Here is a 12850-nt window from a genome sequence, read left to right on the forward strand (position 1 = left end):
AACTTTTGTCTCCTTTCCTTTGCAATTTTAGGGTTGTACCATATAGGGTTTTTAAAAACTACATTTAGCTTACATTTAGGACCCTGCTGCTTGTGATGACCAGAAATGGGATCTATCTGTGAATTTTAAGGAACAATGGAGCCTCGGCTCCACCATTGTGAGGAGAGCCCACTTTTATCTTGATAACTGATTGCTTGCCCAATATGCGCTACCATCTCTAACGGAGCTAATGTGGTAACACCCCAGCACTCCTTTGGGGTGGTATGTGGCTCTCCTCTCTCTCTCCTTAGCAAATAACTCACATTGAAGACTTTGACAAAACATACCATTAATGAAAGCAATCATAAAAGCTTGCCTTTTGATAAACCCGCAGGGTCTATAGGCGTTGAAAGATGCAATCTGGAAAGAACAATAAATTTGGACCTTTGACTGAAGTGCCATTTGGGACGTTGTGCTTTGTCTGCATATTTGCACAAACACGATGCTCCCTTTTTTGTATGTCTTAAACTCGAAGCCTGAGAGCATTCATTGCCATTTCTACATTAAACTTAGTCCCATTAAAAGCTCCCTACAAAAAAGACTGGAAGTGATCCAGCTGAAGCTAGTGTGTTCATTTCTGCCCTAGTTTGCCATTTGGAAAGCGGGCATCAAGCCATCTTTGTGGTTTGTTTTTTGTTTTGTTTTGTTTTGTTTTAGTATGAATAGGCCTGGGTTCTTTTCCAGGCAGTTCCTTCAGTAAATATAGACTTTAAATGCACCAACTTTTCTTAAAATTGGCAGGGAAAAAAAAGGTTATTTCTGAGATGGATATTTGAAGTAGCTTTGAATGAAAATAAAATTTCCTCATGCCAAATGATGGGCAGATTTTTCCCTGTCATTTTTATTTAAGCTCCTCCCAAAATTGCAATTTACATTAATAAGCTGAATTCTTGGTGCCGTATTTTATGTCACGGAGGATAGTCTTCTGTCATCATGAGGCATACATTTTGTGTTGTTTAAAAACCACCATTGTGGTAGAGTGTGTGCTTAGCTGGATTCAATCCCCAGTCCCTCCTCTAAAAATAAAAAAAGAAATAAACTCAATCCCCCTGCCCCCCCCAAAAAACCTGAAAATAAAAATTAAATTAATTAATTTTAGAAACTTAATACCATTACCCATTATTAAATCAGGAAAATAAATGTATTAAACATGCTTTTCTGAATTTACAGATGCAGACCGTTTTCAGAAACATGGGATGGATGAGTTCATTTCTGCAAATCCCTGCAAGCTTGACCATGACTTCCTTTTTAGAATACTGCAGAGGCAGACTTTGGATCACAGACTGAATGATTCCTATTCTTGCTTGGTTAGTACAAATCTGTCTGTCTCATCCACTATAGGTTAGAGTGAAAGATTTTTAAAAGTGAGAAATAGTTGCCATGAAGCGACCTTTTATCCACGACTCGTCTAATAACTATAGTTGGAGTTAGGGGTAAAGGATCCCAATCGATTGCTTCCCAATTTGAAAATTATACACTTGAAGACCACTGCTGTGCCACTCAATAGACAGGAGAATGGACTCGAACAGACGCTGCTGAACTGTGGTTTCTCGGTCCCTCCGGAGAAGGCGGAATGAAAATAGAAGGCTTGGATAAAGATTAAAAAATCCTCTGTGCTAGGATTTGCTGACACCTGTATAGACATCTTAAGGTTTAAATTCTGCTCACCAACGTTGATATCGTTCATGTCTCTCTTTTGTTCTTAGAAAGATAGCCTAAGGGACAGAAGGGAGAATCAGTGGGATAAACAATATGACAGGGGCTCTTGTAACAGAGGAAAGCTTTAGTGTCATCTAAGCCTCCGAAGATCGTTTGAATTCCTTACAAAAAAAAAAAAAAAGGAATTAGATCAAGTAGCTAAACTGCTACCTTGTTTGTACTTAAACCAGCCAAAATTTAGGATACAAAGTATAATTTACATTTGGAAGGAATACTTGACTCCTCAGAATGTGAGCATTCAACTATAGCCTAAGAAGCATATGTGCCTTTAAATTCAAGGATTTATTTTCTTATTGGCAATTCCTCTGGAATTTTTCCAGCCAGAACATGCCTGTTTCTATCACTGCTAAGTCTTTTGGCTACTGAATGTGGCAGCTGCATGCAGTGAAGTTACCCTTTCTTAAAAATAAGGTTTTAGACGGGATGTGCCCTCAGCACATCAGAGATGTTTCAGTAGACAGGAAGAAACGAAACAGCGTGCTACCGTGATCACACTGAGCGTTCATTAATTCACTTATAGACTATTTACAAAGTGTCATTCAACGTGTAATTGTGTAGCTGAAACCAGATCCAGCCCAGACTTTACAATTACACAGAGAGTAAAACGAGTCATCACAAAACGCTATGATGAATTTCCATGGAGGAGCCCGCAGAGTGAACCTCAATAAGGAACACCTTCCTCTGGGATTCCACTCAGTGGGGTTAGTTACTGAATTGTCAAAAGTTATTTTGATTATGTGGATGACCCCACGTGTATACGGAGCATGAGGAGAACCCTTCAGAGTGTCTTCCACTGCACCTAGATGGTAGGTGCGATTAAAGAGAGTGTTTGAAGGACAGGGTGACGCTGGATGTAAGTCATGGCTCAGCAGCTGATTTGCAGGATGGTTTTGATTAATTCACTGACCATCTCTGAACTTCAGCTTATATATCTGTAATGTGGGCTCATAATACCTACCAAGCATGATGGTTCCAAATACTAAAGATATACAGACTATGTCTAGTGCAGTGCCTGCGCCATCGCCGTAGGAATGATATTCTGGTCTTTTTTCTCCTCTTCCTTTATTTCCCCCCCTAATTGCAGTGTCATCTTCCTGCATTTCTCACGATTCTTTTCCTTCTCTTGCACAATTATACTGCCCCCTAGGAAAACTCTCCATTCCCCCTTCTTTCTCTTTTTTATCTTGAATTAATCCATGTAATCCACTGAAACATTTTATAAACCAGCTCAACCTCACCTTGTCCTCCCGTGTTAGCCAAGCAGGCTGCCTGCTGTTTTAGTCCACACACACCCCCACCCTAACATCTCATTTCAAGAGAGACAGAAACTACGCCTATAAAACATTAACTTTGTTCTATTGGTCATAGAAGGACAATAAAATGGGAACAATATCCTCAATATTTAAATCCCAAAATAGCACATGTTTTCCCTGCTAGACTTACTAAAATTCTCTTTATTTACTTTGTAAAATCCTTTTGGGAACTGGGCAATCTCAGCTAGCATGTCTGTTTTACCATGTTCTCTTTAATTGATTCATATAGAGATTGAAGGGTTTTTTGGAATGTCATTCTTTGTGACTGACAGTTTCAATGCCGTGACTAAAATTTGACTGATTTTGAGTGACAGTGGAGAAGAACACTGCCCATGGCTCACTGTGGCAGTAACGAGAGGTCTGTACTGTTGCCAGGGTTCCAAATCCGTTCCCAGATCGATGCTCCTAGCTCTTCTGAAAACAATATGAAACATACTAATAAAAAAAAGTCAGGAGACACTGTAATGCAGCTTCTGCTTATAATGCCTCATAGTGCCAACAGCAAAGCAAAATCTTTTTTTGTTTTTCTTTTTCCCTTTTACAGGGTTGGTTTAGCCCTGGCCAAGTCTTTGTGTTAGATGAGTACTGTGCCCGTTATGGCGTGAGGGGCTGTCACAGACATCTCTGCTACCTGACAGAACTGATGGAACATTCAGAAAATGGTGCTGTCATTGACCCAACCCTGCTCCATTACAGCTTTGCATTCTGCGCCTCTCACGTGCACGGCAACAGGTATTTTTTTTTTTTTTTTTTTTTTACTTGCAAACACGCAGTGAAATGTGGAGGGTTGACTTGGGAAGAGAGGAAAATGTACTTTACCGTGATCACCTAGTAACAGATTTTAAATAGCAAATGCTTCTTGCAAGAGACAGAGAGAGAGAGAAAAAAAAAAAAAAAAAAAACCAACCCACAAAGGAAAAATGTACATCAACATGCTGTTGATTTAGGTTGGCTGCACTTTATGTTTCTTTTTGCCATTAAAGCCACTTGAAACACAGAGAGAGAATAGCTGTGAGATTAGAAGTTGCCTTTTAGTTCTGATGTACCACCTTGCAGTAGGGTCTGCAAAGCTCAAGTGTCCTCCATATTTCTACTGTAATGCATATGTATGTCTGGGGAGGGCTTGTGATAGGTTTGTATGTACCTAATGATTCTTGCTTTTCCACTGTGGAACAAGCTTTCATTGATAAAGCAAGATAGGCAATGAGTTTATGTAGAGTCTCCTCCCAGCCCCTTCCCTAATCTACACTCTAGGAACGAGTGTCCCCTTTTGGTCTCTGAGCCAGTGACCTCACCTCTTGCTTTACCTAAAGGGAAAAAAATTTCACCTAATGCAGACACCCACAACTGGATACCTCTGAACTTAGAAATCTCTAAATGTGACTCGCTCTCTTCTCTCAATCTTGTTCCAGGGAACCTTCACCAGACAGGGCTCCTCCCACAAAGGCGGAACTCCTTATCTCATCCCCTTTTTCATCATGCTTCCACCATTATCCATCTTTCCCTCTTTCTATTTCCTTTCTTCCCACAAGCCTAAGCATCCCCTAGCCTCACAACGTAACGGAGTGGTGATCCTTATTAACTCGGAGAGGTAAGGCAAGTTTCTGCATCCAGTTGTGTCTCCACTGCCCGGTCTATCAGAAAGACAGAAGACAGTAACTCTCAGAAGTCACAGGCTGTGAAGGGAGGGTATATAGCTCAAGTGGTAGAGAGCATTGTTAGCACGCAGGAAGTTTGGGGTTCAATCCCCAGTATCTCCTCTAAAAAATAAATGCGTGAATAAATCTAGTTAACTCCCCTCTGAAAAAGTAAATAAATAAAAATAAGAGAAGTCACAAGCTGTGATAAGAATTAACTAGCCTTGTAAATGGTCCAAAAAAAAATGTTAAGGGATAGTTTACATTGTCTTAAGTCCTATTATCCTGTCGAGATACTCTTATCTTCCCTACCAAACTCCTCTCACCATTTCCCCAGCTGGCGTCCGGCTCCCAGCTCCCAGCTCCCAGCTTCTCACCTGCCAGGGAGGCTGCAGGGAATGGGTGTGGCCGAAGGACCTCACCCAGGAGCCTCTCCTCCAGCTTCGGTCTCCTTCCTCTCACGGGAGAGTCGGTGCTGTGGAAAAGCCAAGACCCTTGTGCTGCTTTCAGTGCCACTCCTCGTACTGGGTGCAGCCCTCTGGGCTCTCCTCTTACTTATTTTTTTTTTTTTTTATTATTATAATCTCTTCTGGCCGTCCCTTGGCTGTCAGTTCCTGTTTCTCCAGACCCCACATGAGGTATAGGGTTTTCTCCTCACCTCTGTTCTTGAACTTGCCCTCTTCTTTCGGAGAATTTTTCTACTTCAGTGAAAAATTCTACTTCGGTGATCTTGCCACTTCCCACAGCTTCAATGGTGACCTCTCTTTATACAGATAATTGCAACCCAGTTATAATCCTCAATGACAGATCTCTCTCTGCAACCGGCAGCTTGAACGTTCTGCTGACGCTTTAAACTCCCCATGTTTAAAGTGAAATCCATCATCTCACTAAACCAGCTGTGGTACCTCTTTTAGCTCTGAGCAGAGCGCCTGACAAAAAAAGTTAACACCCCTGGCGCAAAGTAAGTGTTCAGTTAATACTTGATGAGTGAACACGTGACTTTATTATTTCTGTTAATATCACTTCCATTAATGGCTCATTCATTTCTCTTTTCCTTTTACTTCCTAGCCCCGTTTTGTTGCCAATGTCAACATTCTGCCTTACAGCACTTCTCAGATGTGTCTCTCTTTTACCATTTCCACGATATCTACACTAATTCTGACCTTCATTTTTTCTTGCTTCTCTGTCTTTATTCGTCTCTCTACTGCTTTCTCCTCCCCACCGTCGTCTGGCAATCACCTTCAAAATTACAGATTAACTTTTGCCATACTCCCTTTCAAAAACTTTCAGTGATTGTTGTTTCCTTAATAAACTAAAAATAAACTGCAAGCTGCAGTGTCAGGGTTCTATCATGTTCCAGCTACCCAGTCGGAAGTCCTGGTCTTCTCTGCATAATCTTTGCCCCAGACAACCTGTTTATCCTCCCTGTAATGTTTCTCTTTTTCCAAGTTTTTCACAGTCACGTGTCACAAAAGTCCTCTAAGAAGACTTCTGTTGATGCAGTCAGACACAAGAAACCTTTTATCCGTAGTTATAAACTCTATCTTCTATACTTGTATACTAAATACACACGCACACGGCTGCTTCTATTGTACGAGATCTTATTTTGAAGGCAAAAACGCTCTTCATTCACCTGTTATCCTCTGTAAACCTCAACACAGTACCTTGCACATTGTGGGTCCAAGAATAAGTACCTATTGAAATCCCCACTGTTGCCTTTTCTCACGCTACTGTAAAATAAGACTGGTCCTAATCTCAGAATCTATTCGGCCTTTCACCTTATTATGGAACTCAGCCTCGGAAACGAGGGGTGTGTTACAGAGTTCAGCCACTGTTACCCCAAGCTAAACCCTCTGCACTCAGCAAATCTTGGGGTGGGTGGGGAGCAGGTTAAGCAGGGGACAGTCAGGACAACAGCATGGATATTCTTTGACAGTCCAAGTGAGGGACTACTGTAGTAAAACTGTCTCTTACCTTGCCAGACTGTCTTAACTCCTCCTGAACAATGGGTGTCAAAAGCTAGGCCTCCCAGTGTTAGGCAGCACTTTGAAATGCAAAAGAATAAGAAGGTTGCAGTGGAACCGACAGACCCAGAGAGTGCTGTGTGATCAGATTGCTTTAGTCATTAACACAGAAAGGTAAAATTAAGTTGAGAACCTGAAGCAGAAATTCCGCTAATGTGCACCCTCCCCCACATGTGTGTGTTTGAGACACATTTTAATGGAAAGTTACTGAGGCAACTGGGAGCTGCTGCCACTGCCTCAGAGGCAGCCTGATTTGAATCTATAGGTTGCCATAGTTACTTCTATTCTGTAAACTATTGTTTGCCTTATGATGGTCCACCGTAAAGTGCAACGCAAGGTATGTTTAGATGTCTATGCATGTATTACAGTTAATATTACACATCAAACCCACTTTCCAGGTTGAAATATGTATGTATTCGGGTATCTCTGGGTGGCTTTTTAGAACAGAATCTTGAGTCAGGCTCTGATTCAACGTTTAGGTCACACGGAGCGTAAGAAAAAAGAAAGGGAGTGTAGGTTTTAGGGAAATTTGAAACTCAGCTGAGGGTACAAGTCTTCCAAGATAAGCTGAAAGGTGTGCTGTTTCCTATCATGTTAAGAGTCCAGCAGGTGCCGTTCAGAGACACCACGCCGTCACACTGAAGGAATTCAAAGAGGCAACAGATCTGTACTTGAATCTTGGCTCTGAAATTTGCAAACTGACCCGTGTTGGGCACATCACTTTACCTTTCTGATCTTGGCATTCTCATGTAGAAAAAGGGAAATAGTAAGGTAAAGGTACTGGTTAATTAGAAAGTACTGTCTCAGTACTGATTAGTTGTTATTCTAACAGGTTTCCCTTTGTCAGCCAGCCACAAGGATGTGCACTGCCAGAGAAGGGGAAATGTGAAAAATAGGTAGTTAGAGCTGCAATGCCTCATGCTAAGTGGAGCTATTTCAGTGTGTATGTAATTATTCTCTCAGTGTCTTTACTGGTAGAATATTCTGAGTCTCAGCAAGCTCCCCTTGTGGAAATAAGCTTCTCTCATCCATGTCTGTGGCATCTGATATTTACACAGACTTTCGTTAAAAATACCGTCACTGTCAAGTCTGACTCTTCTACAGTGTTTGCCACGGTCTCTCTTTATGATCATTTTTCCATCTGTCAAGACACATTCAAAGAGTCGTCTTGCTCATTACCTGAACTACCTCTGTCAAAAATTCAAAAGGAAAGAAGGCTGCCTTTTGTTACCGACGGAAGCGAAGGACAGCAGCGCTGTCTGGATCTGAATAGTTTCCAGGAGCGCATCCTGTGACACAGCGCTGAGGGCTCTAGGTGTGTTCCCTTGGTGCGGGCACAGCCTTTCTGAATAGCACTCTGAGTGCTTCAGGGATAAAAGAGTGGAGTTAAACAGAAAAGGTCTGGCTGGTACTAAGACTGAGGAAGAGGGAGAAAAAGAAAAGAAGAAAGCAAAAAGCGAGTCAAGGCCAGAAGCCGACGCACTCCTGCAGGAGGGTAGCCGCGCACGGCCGTGAACAACACAGCCACTCGCTCAGCCTTAGTGCTGCTTGAGACCAACGGGAAGGAGAGAAGAGACTTTCAGAGACCATGCACGACGGGGCAAAGTTCTAGGCTGAAACGCGTGGTTAGATATCTTGGTTTTGTAAGTCAGGCTGAGGGTGGAGAAACTAAAGCAGCAACACAAAAGGGCTTTTATGAGCCTGTTAAATGTAAGATAACGCAATGTAGTCGCTGACTCTTGTCTGGTTTAGTAGGGCCATCTTAGAGCTGCAGTGCAGCCAGCTCAGGTGTGCTAGCTTTCAAGAACAAGGCACAGGGGATACAACATGACTGTGGTTCATATACAAAGTAATCCCTATTTTCTGTGCATTCCGGGGCGTATCACAGAGTAGTAGGCACCTTTCGTGGGCATCAGTCAAGTCATCGTATCACCGTACCTCCGTCTTCAGAGATGATGATGTTACCTCCTACCTATCACTTCAGAAATCATGCCTCAACTTCCTGCCTCTAATTTTGGAGACAAGGATGCATTTCTTGAGTAAAATCAGAGATAACTGCATCAAATAGTCTCATCAAGAATGTTCATTACCACTTCTTAATTCTAGTCAATACATGACTTAGAGAAATTGAGTATAAATATCAAAAATGCCCATTGTAAATCTAGAGACTGACTCACTTCTGGGACAGGTGTGCAACCGGATGAAATGTCATAGCAAGACTGAACGTACATAGTGTGGCTGATCTGACAGATTTTATCCCATGTGCTACATGTGCAAGATGGAAGGGACCATTGTCAATGCCTGGCTTTTAAATATCCACTGAGGAATCTTTTTTGATTCGATCAGGAACTATAGAACAAATCCCACTCTCCCAACAGTAATATCCATCTCCACCCAACCTGGAGTTCAGTCCTAAAGATAATGATGCCTTTCAAAATAAGACAGACAAAGACAGAAAGTAAGCAATGTGGGGAGAGACTTCGCATGTTGGAAACAGCACTGAGCCAGGGGTCAGAACATCTGTCTTCCTGTCTGGGTTCTTCCACTTATGAGGTATTTCATTTTGAGCAGTTGATCCTGTCTGAGCCTCAGTCTCCCCATCTGTTCCTTATGAATAATAATATCAATGCTGCCTACTTGATATGGTTTCAGAATAGGTGAAGTAAGATTATGTAAACACTTCGTAAATGATAAGATATCATTTAACTATCAAGTGGTGATATTTCACGTACAATGTAGTAGTTAAATAAGCTTTGGGGAATGGCTCTGTAAAGACTGACCATGCAGAAGTGAACTTTGGTAGTGTCGTTAGGGCTGCAGACTCTAGGCAAGTGTCAAGCAGGAAGAGACGACTGGAAAAGTGCTGATAGGTGCCTCACTTCATCTATTGTCCATGATCATTGGAACATTGGAAGGAGCAATGGTGAGGTTCTGGGGTCTCCCATACCCCCTGTTCATCTCAGCTTTTCATGTTTCTGGAAAACGTGGTGGGTCTGATGGGGCAGTGGCATAGACACAACCAAAAGCAGGAGCCAAATACCCCATCATCCAGGCTCGGTTCGTTGCCAGATTAAAACTTGCAGGTAGTAGTTACCAAGTTGGTCTAATCAGTTTCCACTGTTTTCCCTGCACACCACTCATTCACAGCAAACAACTCCTGGATGTTTCTAAAACAATGCGTGAAAGAGCTTACTGAAGGTAAATCACTGAGGAAGGGACAAAGCACAGGGATTTGTCAGTATGTCTTAGAATATAGATCAAGGTAACAGTGAACAGAAGCAAGAGCTACTTTTCTGGTGTTGCTTTTCTCAAGCTTGTGACCTTTAGAGCCTCTTAGCATCAAGAGTTAAGTGTGGAAAAGAGTTTGGGGTCTTGAGTTGCATCTCCATGTAGTTTTCTAACATACTGAAGTTTTTAAAGAACATAATATGTGATGCTGTTGCATAAAAACAATCAAAATCCAAAAGCTACATATGTATCTCTCCCAACCATTTACCATCACTGTTGCCAGCCACTTTGGTGTTGTTAGAGCTATGTTGGTGCGTGTGGTAGTCCTGCTCTTTTCCCTTTCTCATACTGCTTTGTCAGGATTTGGGACCCAGGTTATGTGTAGCCATATAATATGAGTTGGGGAGCTTTCCCACTTGTTCGGTATAAAATTCAAAAGATTTATCACTAACTCATTTTTAAAACCATCTGGAAGAGGTACAAACCGCCGAGTATAAAATAAACAAGATACAAATATGTCATGTATAATGCAGAGAGCATAGCCAATATTTTATAATAACTTTAAATGGTGTATAATCTATAAAAATATTGAATCACTATGCTATACACTTGAAACTAATATAGGATTGTAAATGAACTATATATCAATAAAAAGAAGTATTTTCCTATTTGAAAAAAATTAAAATTAAATTTTAAAAAATTTTAAAAACATCTGATCTTGGGGGACCTGTATGTGCAAAGCTTTTAAACTTATTGCAATAGTTTATTTTGTAGTTAAAGAACTATCAGGCTTTCCATTTACTTCTTGAATGAACTTTGTCAGGCTGTGATTTCCTGGGAAATAATGCATTTCATTGAAGCTTACAGATGCATTGATATTAAGTTGTTCAAATTGTTCTCTTTATACTTTTTGTTCTATCTGTAAATATCTCCCCTTATTCTAGTACTGTTTTTTTTTTCACCTTCTCTCTCTCTTTTCCCATCAATCCATCTTACCAGAAGTTTGACAACTTTACTGGTCTTTCCAAAGAAGCAGTTTTTGGCTTTGTTAAGTTTCGTTGCTTCTTTGTCTTCCATTTTATTAATTTTTTTTAGAAAATAAACTTTCTGATTTTAGAATAACTTTAGATTTACAGAATAATTGTGAAGTTAGTACAGAGCTTCCATAGTTCACTTTGCTGTAATGTTACCATCATACATTCAATGGCACATTTGTCAAAACTAAAAGACCACTGTTGGGACTTTCCTATTGACTAACCACCAGGCCATTTTCAGATTTGACAAGCCTATTGGGTTTTTTGTTTGTCTGTTTCTCTTTTTTTGTGCCCTTTTTTTCTTTTCCATGATCCAGTTCAGGGCACCACATTACGTTTAGTCCCCGTGTCTCTTCTGATCTGTGGCCATTTCTCTGTCTCTCCTTGTTTTTCGTGATCTTGGGAGTATAGCAAGGCACTGGCCAAATATCTTGTCAGGGGCCCCTCAATTTGGGTTTCTCTGACATTTTCATGGTTAGACTGGGGTTATAGGTTTTTTTAAGAAATGAAATACTCTCTCATCTCATTCTTTCTGAGATTACATGTTATCCACAAGACATTACTCACTGGTTATGTTAACCTTGATCACTTGCTTAAGGTAGTTTTTGCCAGCTTTCTCCACTGTAAAGACATTATTTTGCTGTCTCCATATGCTATTCTTTGGAAGCAAGTCACTAAGTCCAACTCACACTCAGGAGGAGAAGGGAATTAAAACCCCACATTCTGGAGGGAGGGCTGGCTATGTGTAGTAATTGGAATTCTTCTGCAGGGAAGATTTGTCTCTTCTCCCCTGTGTATTTGGTCAACCACTTATTTACATCCATGTGGGTTCGTGTATAGTTACTCTATACTTTGGGTTACGATCTGATGGACAACTTTTTTGTTACTCAAATTGTTCTAGCTTTAGCCATTGAGAGCTCTTTCAGACTGACTCCCTTTGATACGCCCCATCCTTTTGTGTTTTGCCAGGGCACTTTCTTACCTTCTGGCACTAAAACATGTTCCAAGTACTTCTTGTTTTTTTCCCTGCCTCAGCCTTAGAATCAGCCCTTTCTCCAAAGAGCCTTGATACCTTTTCTTAGAGAATGATATTTAGAAACCAAGATTGGGACGATGGATGTGTGCATTGCTACTGGCATGCCATTGCTTCCAGGCCCTCCGAGTGGACACAGCTGGGTGATATGTACGTATACTAACCCACAAGTTCATACTGATGTCTCCGTCTCTAGCCTGGTACCACATAGCTCATGTTAGCCTTCCTTTCTTGCTTGTTTGTAACTTCTCTCTTCAACAGTCAGAAACTTGGCTTCCATGATTCACCATCCATTTACTCATTTGTTCAACCCTTGTATACGTGTACAGCAGTTTCAAAATTTGCCAACCAGAGTACACTGTGTACAGGTCCTTTAGTCCTTGGCCTTAGAGATTCCAATTAAAACACTGTTTTCCACAGTTCAGTATGACACCTTCTTTTCTCCCCCACTCTCTTTAGTGAGGTTTTGTCAGGTAATACAGTTAGAGTCACTTGCATTCCATATGCATTCCATCCTGAGATCCGTCCACAGCCTAGTTAACATAGTTGGGTTTTTTCTTTAAGCTTGTGTACAGCAAAGGTCATTCTTTTTACCATTTATTCTTACAGTTCTGTGGGTTTTGACAAACACATAGGTTCACGTAGTTGCCACCTAGTACCATACAGAACACTTCCACACCCTAAAAGCTCCCTGGTTCCCCTTTATGTAGTCAAACATTTCATTAAATTTTGTCCTTGATTTTATTATTCCTTCCTTCTACTTTCTTGGATTATTTTTCTACATTCCTAAATTAGCTGTTTAACTTATTACTAGTCAGCTTTT

The 12850-nt window shown here is 41.0% G+C and overlaps 1 protein-coding gene across 8 annotated transcripts in view; it reads left to right on the plus strand.

Annotated features, from left to right (window-relative positions):
* The window catches only part of CADPS2 (calcium dependent secretion activator 2), a 449325-nt gene that overhangs the window by 310451 nt on the left and 126024 nt on the right, over positions 1–12850 (plus strand). For all 8 annotated transcript variants that reach the window (XM_064487396.1, XM_064487392.1, XM_064487395.1 and 5 more), the window contains exons 12-13: positions 1210–1346; positions 3616–3803. In XM_064487396.1, the coding sequence (XP_064343466.1) occupies positions 1210–1346; positions 3616–3803 (325 nt within the window). The remainder of the gene's footprint in view (positions 1–1209; positions 1347–3615; positions 3804–12850) is intronic.

Source organism: Camelus dromedarius, chromosome 7, assembly GCF_036321535.1.
Source record: "Camelus dromedarius isolate mCamDro1 chromosome 7, mCamDro1.pat, whole genome shotgun sequence".
Classification (NCBI taxonomy): Eukaryota; Metazoa; Chordata; class Mammalia; order Artiodactyla; family Camelidae; genus Camelus; species Camelus dromedarius.